Here is a 15,641-nt window from a genome sequence, read left to right as displayed (position 1 = left end):
TCAGTCCCTGCAAGTCCCTTCCCTGACCTACTACCTGCATTCCCTTGAATGCCCCTCCATCATCTGTTCTCTGCATTGGAGGGAAGAGCACCACTCACTGGCTCGCTAGTATTACCACTGGTGCATCTCGAACGGGGCGCTGCTCAGCCCTTGGGAGGGACAGCAGCGTCACCGCTACCAATGCAGATCCTGTCTGTGCTTGGCCATCATGGGCCTCAGATTGGCGCCCCCCAGGCCTCTCTCCTGCATTTGGTTGAGGGGCCTGGGCAGAAGTCTGCAGCGTTCCTGCTACCGACTCAGCTTGCAAGCTTCCCCTGGCACAGCTGAGTCAGGCACTGCACTGGCACCTGCTTGGCTTTGTTTTTTAGGGCGTCATGCTCAGTCACGTTCCCTGTGATCTGCCAGAAGCAGGATCAAGTTTGGAACTCAGCACTCCAGTTTCCATCCTCAGGGCACTTTTGGGGATCTCTGCTGGCTCAAAGGCTTCCCTTTCATCATGGGAGCCAACCAGCAGTGCCAACCTGCTCCTCCTGGATCCGTACTTGGAAAGCAAGCTTCAGAAACAAGGCAGGTGAGCAAAGCCACTATATAAATTGAGACTTCAGTTCTCCAAAGAGAAAGCCTGGTTTGACAGGCCTGTGCACGAGGAAACAGGGCAGGAGACCATGTGATCTAGATGCATGTAAGAGCTGGGGCACAATGAACCCTGGGATACCTTGAGAGAGCCATGTCTGACACTTGCCTGTACTTGGGGCTCTTATATACTAATGGCATAGGCTTGCATTGGCCAAATGATCCTGATTTCACAGCCTTTCTGGCAACTCCAAACCAAGCTGCTGGGTCAGATCCCCTCACACTTATCCTAGCGTAACTCAGTTCCCTTGACTAGGAAGGCTTTAATCTTGCCCTCTTCAAAGGGGTCAAAAATCCAAGCGTAATGCCTCCAGTAACAGTACCATACACCAGAGGTTCCCAACCCCTGGGCCGCAAAGGGTTGGCTGCCAGACCAGAAGTGGCATACTGCGGACCGGCAGCCAACCCTTTTTTATACCGAGTTTAAAAAAGGGTTTGCTGCCAGTCTGCTGGTCACTTCCAGTCTGCACAGCGCTGGTCTGCAGTTTGCCTGTCTGCAGCCTGAAAAGGTTGGGAATCACTGGCGTATTCTACCAGTCTTTGCTTGAAATACCAGCCCTTGGGTACAAGCCAACAACCCAGTGTGGGACTTGAGCCCATGGCCAAATAAAGCAGACTTCCTAGGCTAGCTCTCTGCAGGTATCATGTCAAGGAGGAAATTGGTAAAGGCTCTCTACTCGTTTTAGCTGGGAGGTACAGTATTGAATGTATTATAAATGCATTGCTGTAAATCTGAGACGCCAGAGTGCAGCCACACCTATCCCTGTTATTAGCAAGGCAGTAAAGTTCTCCATAGTACAGAAGGGAAGCTAATATTTTAGTACTTACACCGGAGAGTTTAAGAAAAGCTCCTGGTAAACTTCCTACTTAATGACAATTAAATATGGATTTTCGTTCCTGCCCCCTCAATTCCTATGCTCTTCCAGAGCATGATACACCCAATCTGCTCTACCTCATCAGCCCAGGGCTGCTGGAGGGGTTGCAGGGGGAGGGGGCTTCTACTCTTTTCTCCATCTGACAGACTGAAGGTTTTCCAGCAGTTTGAAACAGCCAAGGACAGAACAATCTTGTGGGTGTTAGTGTCTGGAAGCAACCAAAAGGCCATTGTGAGTCACCGAAGAAAGGGAATTGCTTATGAAGCAAGACCACACCTCTGCACAAAGGACCCTCAGACTCTGCTTGGAGCCTGGCACGTAGCCCTGGACACGGACAGCAAAGCCTTTTTTGCTGGTGAGACAAGAGTATTATTTACTCTTGGCATGACTGACAACTGTGGGGGAGACCTGGTAAGAGCTCAGCGAGGGCTTTTCCCTTCCCAGGTCCCTGAGGCTCGGAGCATTCTCAGTTAACCGGCGACACAGCAGCATCCAGGAATGGAAGGACAGGAAGGCCATTTCCTCACCATTCGACTGTCCAGCACCCAGGTGCTGAATGCCGGGTCTGCTTCTCAAGGGGGACAACGAACTTGAGGGAGGTGCCTGTCTTCCTAGGCTGTTTAGCTAGTACTGGAACACCACCTAATCTTTCCTTACCTTCACACAGCCCAAACTGTATACTGTCCTGCCGCTGGAAGCAGGCCTGCGCAGCGCTGCCCAGTTCTAAGGTACTACTGCTCCTTACGGAGCTATCAACCAGACTTGCTTTTGCCATAAATCTCAGGTCCTTGTGTGAAGCCTGAATCAGCTGACCTGGCACATCCTCCTCACTGAACCCAGCCATCTGCTCAATGCTGTATTGCCCTGCTGCAGCACCAGTTCCAGTTGGAAGTGGTCTGGAGTTTTAAAAATAAACTAATATGTTTTCAAAGATGTCATTCAAAAAGGGTGCGAGTCCCTTGTCAGCCCTGAACAATGAAGTGTTGTGGAGAAATGCCTTTTGTTGCCATTGTTCCTCTTACAGACTTTGGTTAGTTGTAACAACTGTGCACTGTTTGTCATGCAAAATAAAACTGCTGGAAGACACAGCAACACTGGATTCCCCTGTTAGCAGCTTAGGAGCAGGGATTGGTATTCCCTACCCCCCATAAAACTTGGACATCTTTTTGGCAGCAAGATTTCTGTGCCCCCCCAGCCTTTCCTCCATAACGATGGATTCTGAGGACATTTATTTGCATTTCCTGTTAGAGCTCGGAAGACAGCAGAGATCGACTGACGGCTTGATCAGACTGGGAAAGACAGGACTCTGGAAGGAAACTTTGTACGGACAGTCACACACAAAATATACATCTCAGGCAGGAGGAGGAGAAACAGTACAATGTTCACGACTGGGGAGGCTGGAGGATAGTACAACAATATTATTAAAGCATGTTGAAATTCCGGCTCCCACTAAGGACCCAGCGCCCACCAAAGAGACCATTCCCAATCATGAATTTTTCTCACACAGAGACAAAGCCTTTTAAAACCCCAATTGCAAGGGGCTGGAAGACCTGAGCAATGCATTTAGAATACCACACAGCACAGAAGTGGGAAGCAGGAAGAAACCCGGGTGTTTTTAACTGGTTTCTCACTCTCGACTGCCTTAGTTCTCATGGGGAATGTGCTCTTTCAGCCTGTACAAGTATGACCCTCCCAAGACACCAGAACAAGGTACTGGCAGGCAAGAAAAGCATAAAATTAAATATATGCAAAACCTTCAGGCTCTCAAAGTCTTTCTGATACTTCTCCCTCAGCGTGGCCGTGCTCCCCTCTAGGTGCTTGTTCTCCAACTCGTCTCGCATGGCGTCCATCTGGGCCTCCAGCTCCTGGATACGCTCCCTCAGCCCGTGCATGGAGTTTAGCTCACTTTCGGAGATCTGTACACCTTCACTAGGCTGCTCTGCTGTCCACGCGGTCCCAGGCCCCGGGGAGGGCACGGCCTCCGGGTGCTGGCGCTGGTAGTCATCTAGTGTTTCTTGCAAGCGCTGCAGGTTCTGGCTGTAATGCTCCTGCAGGGTCTGCAGCTCCTCACCGTGGATGACTTGCAGTTCCTTCACCTTGGCCTGGAACCTGTCCTCCAGTGTCTGCATTTGCTCAAGGTGGTACCTCTCCATGTCCTGCTTGTCCCGGACAACGGCGTCGAGTTGGTTCAGGCCCTCCGTCCTCTCTGCCTTTAGTGTGTCCTCAGTCCTGTTCAACTGCTCTAGCACATTTCGTATCTCCTTCTCATACCTGCCTTGTAACTCGCTGATGCTTTTGTTGTGTTTGTGTTCTTCTTCCTCCAAGAACCTCTGCTGGTTCTCCAGCTGAGACACTTTTGCCTGAAGGTCCGCATTCTCCCTTTCAAGGATGGTTATCATCTCACCATATTCACTCCGCTGCTTTCGAAGCAAGTCTTCATATTCCTCCTGAAGGACAGCAACAGCCTGTCCACGCTCCTGACACAGAGCATCCATGTTTTGCAAGGACTCTTTGTAAAACTTTAGCTGCCTTTCATACTCCAGTCTAACTCTGCAAGCCCCATAACACACCTGAGCCTGGATAACTGCATCCTGGACTAACAAAGATGAATATCGTTCAAGATCTCCCATGCTCTGAGAAACCTTCAGGAGCTTCTGACAATCCTGTATGGCTTCCTCAGGGGACAGGGATAGTAAGGCAACAGATATTTCCTTAAGAATATTTGCTTTATCTTTTAGCTGTAGGGCAAGATCTTCTTGAATAGCAACAAGAGTTTCACTACTCTGCTGTGTCAAACTCTGGCCCTCCTCCATCTTGACTGGGTCCTGATGCAGCACCACTTCTGGATGACTCCCGCCCCAACAGACCTGGGTCTGTTCTGAAACATCTTTTTGGATCTCGAGTGCTTCAGAAATTTGATGCATAACCCTATCAAATTCAGGGGTCCTGTATGCCTTGATGATTTCTTCCAACATGCATTTATGCTGCTGGAGAGCGGTTTTGGTATTATGGAGGTCTTCTTCAATCGTTTTTAGCCTCTGATGAAAAGACTCTCTCATTTTCTGCGCAACAAAACCAAGTTCTGCCCTGATCAGTGAGGTGTCTGCTATTGTGTGGACAAGGCATTGTGGAAAACTAAAACTAACTGTTTCCATTTTGCCTTCTACTTCCTCTTCTTTGGTGCCTAAGTGCTTTCTCAGTTCTTCTACCTGGCTCCAGAATTCACCTTCCAGTAACAGTTTCTTTGATAAGAGGTTGGCCAACGCAATAGCTGTGTGAGAAACATTTGCTGGCTCTAATAACGCCACCTCAGCTGTCCCGTGAATCTCCTGGAGAATCTGGGAAATCTCAGAGCTTGCATTTTTCAGAGAGTCTGCTATTTGGTTGATCAGGGAGGCTTCGAATGCTACTCTCTCAGAAAGCAACCTTAAGTGGTCTCTATTAAACATCTCAGCTTGATGCTGTTGGGAAACTTGTTTCTCTTCATCTAACAAACTTCCTTCTACTTGTGCCGTTTCAGCTAGGCTGCTGTCCCTCAGCTGATGATCAGGTGAGATGGGCACTCCCTGCAAGACTCGGACTGCATTTGCTAAGGTGGTTTCCATGCTGGACAGAGTCATAAGAAACAGATTGCTTTCTTTTTCCTTGTCAGAATTGGGCAAAGCCCTTAGCTGCTCTCGGCATTTCTCCAAGCAGGTCAGTGCTTGGCCGTTTTTCATTTGGAAATCCCCCAGCTCACTAACATGATTTTCTACCATCTTGAACTTTTCCTGCCTCTCAGTTTCCAACTGCGAAACCAGAGCACTGACTTGGGACAGGCTTGTTTGGAGCTGCTCCCTCAGCTGAGACTCTGTGCTGGCCCACTGATGGTGAAGGGCTATCAGGGTCTCTTGGTTGTGACCTTGCTGACTTTCCAGTTTCAAGGTCACATCTTTGAGCTTTTCTTCTGTAATGTAAAGTTTTGTTTCCAAGGAATGGATGATTGAAAGATAAGTCTCTGAGTCACTGGCTCCGGAGGATGGGTAACCAAGAGGCAGTTCTGATGACATGCTTTCTTCAGACAATGACCGGTCCTGGCTCGTGTCTGAAGATGTGCTACTAGTCCAGTTCTTCTCTGACCCATCGGCATGGATATATTTTTGGCACTGGATGTTTGAGAAACGGATTCTTTGCCTTTTGGCACCTACAAATCCTGCCTCAGGCTTTGCTAAGATTTTCTGAACAATATCTCTGTCTTGAAGCTCTAGAGACTTGGATGGAGATGCCAGTTCTTCCATACTTGACACGGTGAGTTCAGCAGCCTGCCTTTGGCTGGTCTCAGTACCTTCATCATCATCTTTTGGGGTGTAACGCAAACCTGGAAGTTCATCATGAGTTTGGAGATGCTGTCCCAGTTCTGGATTAGGATTTTCATCAGCCTCAAGATTAGTGCAGAAGTCTTCTGCATCTTCAGCACACAGTCCTGAGCCTGCATTACCTAACTTCTGTAAAGCGTCTTCTTTGGCCTGTAGCTTCACTTCAGTTTCCTCCAAACTGCTACCCAAAGCAGCCATTTTCACCAGAGCCTCATTGAGGTCTTGGTCTTTCTTCTCAACAATTCTCATGTGCATTTCCTTCACAAGTCTCAGCTCTTCCTCCTTTTCTTCTAAAACTTTTTGCATGCTCTGGAATTGATCTGATACTTCCTCATACGAGTGCTCCAGGTTCTGATAGTTGGTCTCTTCCATTTTCAACTTTGCCTGCAGCTTGGCAACCTCATTATCAGACTCAGCAACCTGATTCATGAGCTCTTGGAACCTACATTTTATCTGATCTCTCTCCCTTTCCAGTTCCTCAATATGTTCAGCCAGTTTCTGGATGCTGGCCTCCTTCATCTCCAGCTGCTCCTCAAGCTGGTGCACAATTTCGCTGCCTTCACATTTTGCATTCAGCTTCTCTTTCTGCAGAATCTCCATTTGCTGCTCATTGTTTTGCAGCTGATTCTCATACTCGTTGGCCTTGTCCTCCACCTCCTTCAAACTCTGTATTAAAACCTGCTTTTCCTTCTCGCAGCTTTCCAGCAAAGCCTCATAATTCTTCTGCAGCTTCTCCTCCATTAGGATGCGGGCCCGTTCACTAGCGCTCAGCTGCATGCTCAGGTCTGTGATCCTATCTTGGAGCCTCTGCACTTCTTTCTGGTGGTCCCTTTGCAGTGCCTGCTGCACTTCGAGATCCCTCAGTTCCTGTGTCTTTTCTAGCAGCAGCGCCTCTGCCGCCTTTAACTTTTGCTCGCTGACTTTTAACTGGGAGCTCAGAGTGGTCTCACTGTGCTGCCACTCCTCCAGCTGCTCTTTGGCTTTCTCCTTCTCCATCTTCAAGTCACTTTTCAGCTTGGCCAGAGTTTGCTCTTTGATGGACAACTCCGCTGCGGCATTGCCGAGTCTGGCCTGCAGGCTCTGAATCTCAGCTTCATGGTGCCGAATCACATCCTTTGCTTCACCATAGCTACGTTTCAAGGACTGAATCTGCTGATTGATCAGCTCTTGACGCTGGCATTGGGCTTCCAGCTCACTTTGGAGATCTTGATTGACTTTATGGAGCCTCTGCCAGGCACCCGATGGCGAGGCGGCCACCTCGGTCTTAAAAAAATTGATTAAATACTAGGTTAGTAACACTCTTGGCTCCCAGTTCTGAGTGTCACACCTCTGGCCAGTCAGGCCATGGAAATGCTCCTTGGGTTGTTTTGGCTGCTTACCCACATGCTCCAATTTTAGATGGTTTCTGTTCTTGGTATGTAATTTTTTATTTTATTTTTTTAAATAAACCAGCTTTTTAAAGTGGGGCGACAGCTGCTTCTGATTAACGGAAAACATGGACAGTAGCATCAAATCAGCTCTAATATAACAAACTCTACAAGAAAAATTGAATAAAACCAAAGCAATGGAAAAGAAACAAGTAAAACGGGGACAGAAGGACAAGAACGATCAGAAAGAGTGAGGACAAAAGGGAGTGAGGGGATGGGAACGGGCTGACAGAAGAGCTGCTCAATTTGGTGCGTTTGTTTGTTTTGTGGTGAAACAAAAAGTGCACAGTTCCAGATAACAAGGTTTTATAGAACAAGAGCAACAATAGGAAGTGAGGTTGAAAGTGAATGACATCACTTCCTGCCAGGCCACAGGAAGATAAGATGGCTGCCATAGTGATGTCATTTCTGCAATGGCTAAACAGTCTTCTTTAGCGGCTCATCTTTTGAAAAAGATAGGATGGCTAAAGCTTAAAAGCGGGAAGGATCTAAAATTGCTACCTGTAAAAAATAAAACAAAAGGCAAATGAAGGGGAAAAAAGGATGATGAGAATGTAAAATAAAACAAACAAACCTTTGTGAGATTCAAACCAAAGCAGTGTCACATGCAGAGAGAGAGAGCTCACAGAGAGTCATGCAAAAGGCAACAGAAATTAAATACCTTGAAAAAAATACACAAACAAGAAGAGGAAAGAGGAGCACAGCGTTAAGCCTAGGTGTTTGGCCTGCCTTGCTGTACTCTGTCTGCTGGTAGGGAAAGCCCACAGATGTGACACTCAGTTACGGTAAGATCAATCCCATGCTTAACATGCAAGAGCATCCCCCCCGGACAGGTTAGTTAGTACAGTGCCCGCTCCCACCCTCCACCACCAGAGCAAGAAGACACTACAGGGGTCCTGGAAAGAAAGTGCGAGGTCTAGCACTTCGCCACCTGTTAGCAGACAAAGGGTTTGAGATGTACCGCTCGTGATTAAACTGGACAGCAAGAGACGAAGGAGAGTTTGTAAGAGACCAGAAAGGGCTTCAGTGCAAGGTGCATGCGTCAGTCCCGGTTACTGTTCATCCTTTTCAGCATTTTTAAGAAATGTGCAGAATCTGTGGGGCTGTCGCAAATCTGAGAGCTTTAATGCCCAGCATGCATCTACAAAAGGAAAGGAGCTGGGGCCAGGGCTGGGGCTGGGCAAGACCTCAGAAGATGCAGAGATTCATTCAGATTAAATGCCCTAAAGTTGATGCAGACTTATGAAAACAGGACCGTTTCCAATTTCAGGCATTACCTACTTGCCAGGGGTTAGAAATACTCAAGGCTCATGGGGAATTCTGACTCCTCTGCTTCCCACTGACACTGGGAAATACAAAGCTGCGGGTGTCTAAGGGGAGGGAGCAGAACATTGCTGAACCCTCCAAAAAAATTCAACTTGATTTTTGGATGACAGTTTGAGCAAATTGTAACCATACGAATGCACAAGCTACTTTGGTGTTAGGACTGAAAGCAAAATCCCTAAGGCATTAGGGCTGACTTGGACGTCCCAAGTCTGCTGAAACAGGTCTGGGTAGCTGATTTTGCACTAGCCGACTATCTTCCAGGCTCCGAGCTAAGGGAGGTAGGATGCCTTTGCTCCAGGGAAACAGTAGCTGGCCTCTTGTTGTGGAAATGTGGGATTCTGCGCAGGGCTTATGGCCAATGCAAGTTGCCGCCACAACAGAAGATCAAATGCATGGTTTAGGAACAGGAAGCTACAGCTGCACATCATAAAGTCACCAATCCAAGCAGCACTAGGGAGTTTATTAACAGACAACAGGCCTGGCCAGGTTCCTGCCCCTTCCCATGCGTGGTCCCTCACCAACCTTGGAAGTTCTCTTGGTCTTGCTGTTCTTTCCGTTTAACAGGGTTAAACAGACTCTTGAGTTGGCTATTGGGAAATCAGTGGGGGAAGGGGGCAGGGGCTTCCCTGCAGCACAGCTGGCTTGTTCACTAGACACATGTAGGTTTCCTCCTGGAAGGATCTCTACTCTCCTTTTGGCAGCTTCTCTCTCTCCCCTGAGATCTAAGAGTGTGAAGGTCATGGCTTTAGAGCACTGTGCCTACCACCTGGGGTCTCTGGGCTGTACTGCAATGTGAGTCCTCCCCCCTGTCCCAAGGGTAACAGCAAGGAAACACAAGTTGCTCCCCTGGGCTAGGTATACCCCCCGTCCCCCCCCCAGCTCAGCCAGCCCAAGGGGAGAACAGAGGCTGGGGTGTCAAATCCAGAGCTCCCCAACATGGTAGTGCCAAGTACAGCTGCATGGCTGCCTTGACCCAGAGTTGATGCAACCAAGGAAGAGTGAGCTCTACTCCATGCACAAAACATTTTTGCCGGGCCAGCCTGAAGCAGCCCCACAGACTTTCCTCCTCTGAGGATGCCGTTGTTGGCTGTATCTGGGCACCTGGGGGAAGGGAACAGCTTTTCAGTAGCTGCTCCCCTTTCTTCTTTAACCAATCCAAAACAGGATTCCAGACAGAGCAACTCAGAGGTCCATCGTGCGGCCAAAGAACAGTGCTCTGGAAGAAAGGCCACATAGCCAAAGCACTGGTCCCGGCTCTGGCTGTGCAGAACAGGAGATGAGAGATGTGCATGCATGTGTAAGACTGCACATGTGGTGGAACAAACATTGCTGACAGCTCTGCCAAGGCCATGTCTGCTATGGCTCCTTTCCCCTCAGCAGAATATGGCTGGTGAACTTATCCTAAGGCTAAATATAGATATGAGCACTAAAGGGAAAAGGGTCCCTCCACCTGTATGATCCCAGTGGTCTGAGATCAAGAACAGTTGAAGACCTGACCTTGTGGATGCGGAGGACAGTGACATGTAAGAAAGACCCAAGTCTTGGCGCGTGGTCAGTTTTGCACATTTCTACTCTAACCCAGATGTGTTCATGAGTGCCCTGGACTGAAGCCCAACAGATTTGTTTTCAAGTTCAGTGAAAGATGAAGGAGACGTCTCTCTCCTTCCCCACCTTCCTACCTGCAACACGTAGCCTTCTCTGGCACTCTGCTCCCGGCCCAGAGCCACCTTCAGCTGGTCCTGCAGGAGCCGGTTCTGCTCAAGCAGGTCCAATGCCTCCTTCTGGCTCTGTTCCAGCTGTTGGGAAAGAACAAAGAGCCAAAAATCATTGACTAGGGAAGAGGTACACAGCTGCTCTGTGTGGAGCAGGCTGAGCTCTCTCATGGCTGCCTCTCCTCCCTCTGTAATTTGGGCCTTATCTGTTTTGCCAAAACCCCGCTTAGCAACAACAACATTGTCAATGGGGTTCATTTTTAAGGCTCGTTGAAGTGAAGGATGAACTCCCCTCGCTGGAACCTGGCACGGCCCAGCCAACGCTGTACAGATTTCCACCCTCAATGGATCTCTGATTTGCAACTCGCCTGGCTACTCTAAACCCGGGCCCATGACTGCTCTGCAGCCCACAACCCCTGCTGTTCCTGACTGGGGTCTATTCCAAGCAAATTGTGCTTCTCCTAAGGACTTAAGAAAAAGCTAATTTGTAGCATTCCTGAACATAAGACTGTTCAATGTTGGCTCCGCAAAGAGGGTCTAAATCAGCAATCCTCCACCAGGCTGCCTGGGTTTCCTCGAGATCTTTTCGAGCGGGCTCTAGGGTGCCACAAAATAGTAGCGGTCGGGTTTGCAAACACGATTCACAAGATAAACCGCTAGAATTCAACTAGGAAATCACAGCTGTGGACTCTGTAAGATTCTTTGCAACAGAAAAACCTACTGTTAATTTTTCTGTAGGCAAAAAAAGAGTGAGAAATAAGAGCTGGCATTTCCCGAGAGGTGTGCCAAGTCTATCCAGGAGTGTCTCAAGTCTAAAAAGGTTGAGAACCACTGGTCTAGATAAATGCACCCATCTTTGTATGCTCCAGAGGCGTTTAGGTTAGCCAAGGCATTGTGTGTTCACATTTGCCCATGCAGAATCACATTCAAGGATGGGGCCGGAATGCAGAGCTGAATGGCAGAGTAGTCACATCCTTACCTTTGAACCCTGCTCTCCAGAGGGAAAATGCCCAGCTCCCCCCATGGGAGACTTGTTACTGAACAGCAAAATCCGCAGCCCCTATCACTACAGGATGGATTGGCTGGAAAAGGACTAAGGGTCCCCACCCCCAGGGTCATCAGCGGGGGGCGGGGGGGGCACAAATTGGGGCGACTGCCCCAGGCCCTGCACTGTAGGGGGCCCCAGGGAGCTAGGCCGACTTTGCATCCAGCCGCTTGCCACCCTCCCACTCCCGCTGCTGCGTTCAGGCCCTGCACCCTGCTACACTCGTCTCTGCCCACTGTAATAACCATCCAGGCGGGAGCTGTGACAGCTGCAATCGCAACCAAAATGAGAGTGAAAGGGGAGTGCCAGGGACATGGATCTGGGTTCTGCATTTTTTCACTCAGGCCTTACAGCATCCACTTACCACCTCTGCTTCTGACAGGACTGAAATGCAGCCTCTGGCCTGAGCTGTCCTACTGCTCATTTCACAGTTGCAGACCTCTCACAGCACAGGCTAAGACAGGTCATGGCTCAGGCTCCCCCATTACCTCCTTCTCCAGCAGCGTGGTTAGGTGGTGCTTGGAGAGTCTGTCCTCCCTGTCCTCCGAGTGTGTCAGGTGCAGAGGCATGATGGGGATCTGCTTCTCCTCGCGCAGGGGGGTTGTCTCCACCTGGTGCCACCGCTGCTCGATCTCCACGTGAACGTTCTGCGGCTTGACATCGGTAGTGACGGGCAGGCCCGGGACCCTGTCCACCTCCATCCGCAGCACATCTTCCGAACCCGTCCCATCAACAGCATCAGTCATCTCGAAACGCTTGCGCCTCTCCTCCCGCCGCCGTGCGCGCTCCCTCTCCAGCTCCCCAGCATCCGTGTCCAACACACTGGGCTCCCTGGGGAAGGTGAGGGTGCCGCTCTTGGCAGACTCCGCCGTGCTGGCTCTCTCCTGCGCCAGGGCTTGCTGGATGGGGCGGAACTCGGCCCAGTCAAAGGTCTTGGAGCGCCCCTCCCTCCTGCGTTCCCGAGCCCGGCTCCTCCTCTGCTCAGGGTCCATCTCTGCTTGGTCCGAGTCCTGCTTCTCGCTTGGTTTTGGACAGGTCTCAAAGGAAGAGCTGGTTTTGCTTTTCTCTTCTGGCAAGGAACTACGAGGAAAGACAAAGAGGGAAGACGTCATCACTCAGAGCTGCGCTGTGGCATGAACCACTGCCCACTCACGCCTCAAACAGCCACTGCGGCAGGCAAGCAAATGGGAGACTAAGCCTGCCTGAACGCTACGTGCGGTCATGTGCATCCCTCTCCCATTGCCACGGAACTCTCTCCTCCCTTCTCCCAGCAGCTCCACGTGAGAAGTCAATGCTGGCAAAAGGAGCCAGGCTGATGCCGCTGGGGAGTGAAGCCTTGTAATTATTGCACAGAGCAGGCAGAGCACAGCCAGCAGTGAAGTTTCCCCGCGTGCTCCCAGGCCGCTGTGCCACAGCTGTGGCTCAGTGGGCTCACCATTCCCAACCCAACCAGACCTGCAACAAAGGAGCTCTAGGGGTTCCTCTCTGCCTTGCTCACTTGGGGGCCTTGGGTTCCTTTGCAGATACCAGCCACAAGGAAGGCAGCAGCAGTGCCAGCTGGTTGGATGTGGACACCTGTCTATCCAGAACTGGGCTAAGGCCGAGTATCAGGCACCAGCTATCATCACTGACAGGCTGGATTTGAAGGCCACATTCCCGCCATGCCAGCCAGTGACCTTCTGCCCCTCCAAGGCCCAGACTTTCTGACCAACCTGCTCCTTCCGCCTAGCTAACTCAATGAAGCCACGGTCACACTTTTGTCATGCTGCTGCTACTGGTCACTCCCAAGGCAACCATGGATTCACAGGTGCCAGGGTAGAGCTCCCAAAGGAAGAGGAGCAGGCTGCCATTTAGCAGAGGTGGGAGGAGACACACAAGGAAGCATACAACGGCCTTGAGAGGTGCTGGCTAATAAGCTAAGCGCTGCTGTCTGAGCTTGGCAAAGGCTTGCTTCTCTGTACAGCAGGGCTCTGCGACGTCAGCCTCCACGAGGGAGACCGCACACTCTGACGTGCCGCTGCAGATGCTGTGAGGACCAAGAGTTCTTGTGCATGTGGCCACGCGTGTCACCAAGGACATCAGCTGCTTGGGCAGCCTAAAGGGACCCTCTGGTGCTGAGCCCGGGGTCAAAGTGAGGGAAGGGCAAGTGTTAGTAGGGAAAGGAGATGCATCTTCAAACCTCTACGGATCATCTAGAATCACGTATTAAACAACTGCGGACATGCTGGCCTGGGAGCATGCAGGTTGGATTTAAACAAAAAGAAAAATAAGAACCAATTAATGAAAGTGCCCTGAGCCAGCTCCATGGAATTAGCTTCCCACAGAAGACTCCTGTCCTGAAGCGAGCAGCAGGCATTTGCTCAGGCCTGGCTGTTACCAGAATCCCAAGAACCAGAGATCTACAATAACTGTCCCCTCTCTGCCTCTGTCCTAGAGCTGCCTTGTAGAAGGTAAGCGCACCCTCCACCCCCCAGTTGTGCTAATAGCACAGCACTGAGTGTCAGGCTCCCTGGCTTTCCATGGAGACAGAGCGAACGGAGCCACAAAGCCATTCTGTCTGGTTTGCAGTGCAGCCAAATCGGGGCTAACACGGTACCTAACGATGGAGCTCCATGCATGAAGACCACCACCACCAGGAGAGGGCCGAACAAGAGTGGGTTCCCCCAGAGCACTTACAACAGAAGTGCATCTCCCCACCCCCTTGCCAGCCCCCAAAACATATTCGTATGTGTGCATCTTGCAAAGAAAAGAACGACGCGGGGGAATGGTACTGCATGGTTCCAACCCTAGTATCTTCCGATGCACTTCCTTCCACAGTCAATCATCCAGCTCAGCTAGGCTGAGCTTTCAAACACTTGGGCCATGGCAAGTTTGTCTCTGCAACCAGCCTGGAGAGGTTTCACTCTTCAGCTCTGCCACATGCAACCACAAAACAAACCCCATCCAATATGACAAAGCTTCCCAGCTCCAGTTCAGAGCTGGTTTCACCCCCTTGGGCCTTAACCCTAAGGAGATCCAGGATGATACCAAAGTGCTCTTGAAAACCAGGCACTCCGGCTACAGCCTGTTACTGGATAAAGCCACATTTTAAATGAGAGGGGTCTTACAATAGAAGAGAGAATTAGGAGAGAAAAGAGTCTGGGGTGCTGCCCCCATCTCCAGCCCAGAGGGGATCAATGCCACCATGCTCCTGCACAGCAGAATGACCCAAAACGTACTCCAGTCATGTCTGCCAGCAGTTTCCCAAGGGACCAGGTTATGGGTAAAGTGGGACAAGTGGAATTTCAAATCAAACCAAGAGGATCGGACTGCAGTGGCTTGTAAAGGGGGAAACAGCTATGTAAGGCCAAGAGGTTGCCATTAATTTTTCTTGAGTAATCCCCACTTTCTAGAACCCATTTTAGAGCCTGTGCATGCTAGCAACATGCAGCAAGGTACATACGATACACTGAGCCCCTTGCTGTATGCCACATACGCACTAGGGCAAAGGGCATCACTGCATTAGTGACATGGCATCCAGCGCACAGGGCCCAGCATTCCTATCTGATGGTTTCAGTTTACAGTTGTGAGTGGAAGGGGTTTACATTCAGCCCCATGGTAAAATACTTCTTACTCACAAAGCTAATCAGATCCTCACAGAGCTGAAAACATTCTGCCATGCGCTGAGAATTCTTTTGACCAGCTTAATAAAAGACGAATTTATGTAAATCATTAAGGATACGACTGCCTCTGATACACTTGGGCCTAATCGCCACTATCTATTCGCATCGGAAGATACTACTCTGGGGAAATCAGGTGTCAAAACCAGGTTGCTTCTTCCCTTCTTTCTTGCTTTTTCAGTTTTAAAAGAAGAAATGAAAACTGTGGGACTTCCCATCTGAAGTGCAGAAAAGGAGGGCATGCAGTGAATCAATCACAAGGTATACAAACCACAAAACGTTAATACAGGAGAGAACACAGTTTTCCAACCTGGGCTTCAGCACCGATAGTTTCAAAGAGAAGTTTTTCCTGGGAATGCATGGAAATCAAACATATGCAGGAGTGAGGAGAGAGGACGATTCCCTGAGACCCATGAGAGATCCACCACACAGCTCTGTCCGAGGGCGGGTGTTTAAGCGGCACAGGTAGGGGAGAGAGATGATGTGAATACCTCCGGTTAGACAGCACTGGGGGGGAGGGGGATGCAGGGGTGGGGACGGAACCCTTCTAGTGGTGCCACGAGAATCAGGCAGAGCCTTTATTTGCTGCCGTTGGAGCATGGACAGGAG

The 15,641-nt window shown here is 50.1% G+C and overlaps 1 protein-coding gene across 8 annotated transcripts in view; it reads right to left on the bottom strand.

Moving 5' to 3' along the window:
• The window catches only part of MPRIP (myosin phosphatase Rho interacting protein), a 127,933-nt gene that overhangs the window by 11,608 nt on the left and 100,684 nt on the right, over positions 1-15,641 (bottom strand). For 5 of the 8 annotated variants that reach the window (XM_090024167.1, XM_090024168.1, XM_090024169.1 and 2 more), the window contains exons 14-16: positions 11,862-12,453; positions 10,296-10,412; positions 3,263-7,126 (exon numbers count right to left, since the gene is read on the bottom strand). In XM_090024167.1, coding sequence (XP_089880293.1) covers positions 3,263-7,126; positions 10,296-10,412; positions 11,862-12,453 — 4,573 coding nt within the window. Of the gene's footprint in view, positions 1-3,262; positions 7,127-10,295; positions 10,413-11,861; positions 12,454-15,303; positions 15,382-15,641 lie in introns of all 8 variants that reach the window. The other 3 variants (XM_090024174.1, XM_090024173.1, XM_090024175.1) reach the window with 2 other exon arrangements.

The sequence above is a fragment of the Crocodylus siamensis genome, chromosome 12 (genome assembly GCF_052110815.1).
Source record: "Crocodylus siamensis isolate JL-2025a chromosome 12, ASM5211081v1, whole genome shotgun sequence".
Taxonomy (NCBI): Eukaryota; Metazoa; Chordata; order Crocodylia; family Crocodylidae; genus Crocodylus; species Crocodylus siamensis.
The sequence above is the reverse complement of the archived record's forward strand: the minus strand, read 5'-3'. Positions and strand labels throughout refer to the sequence as shown.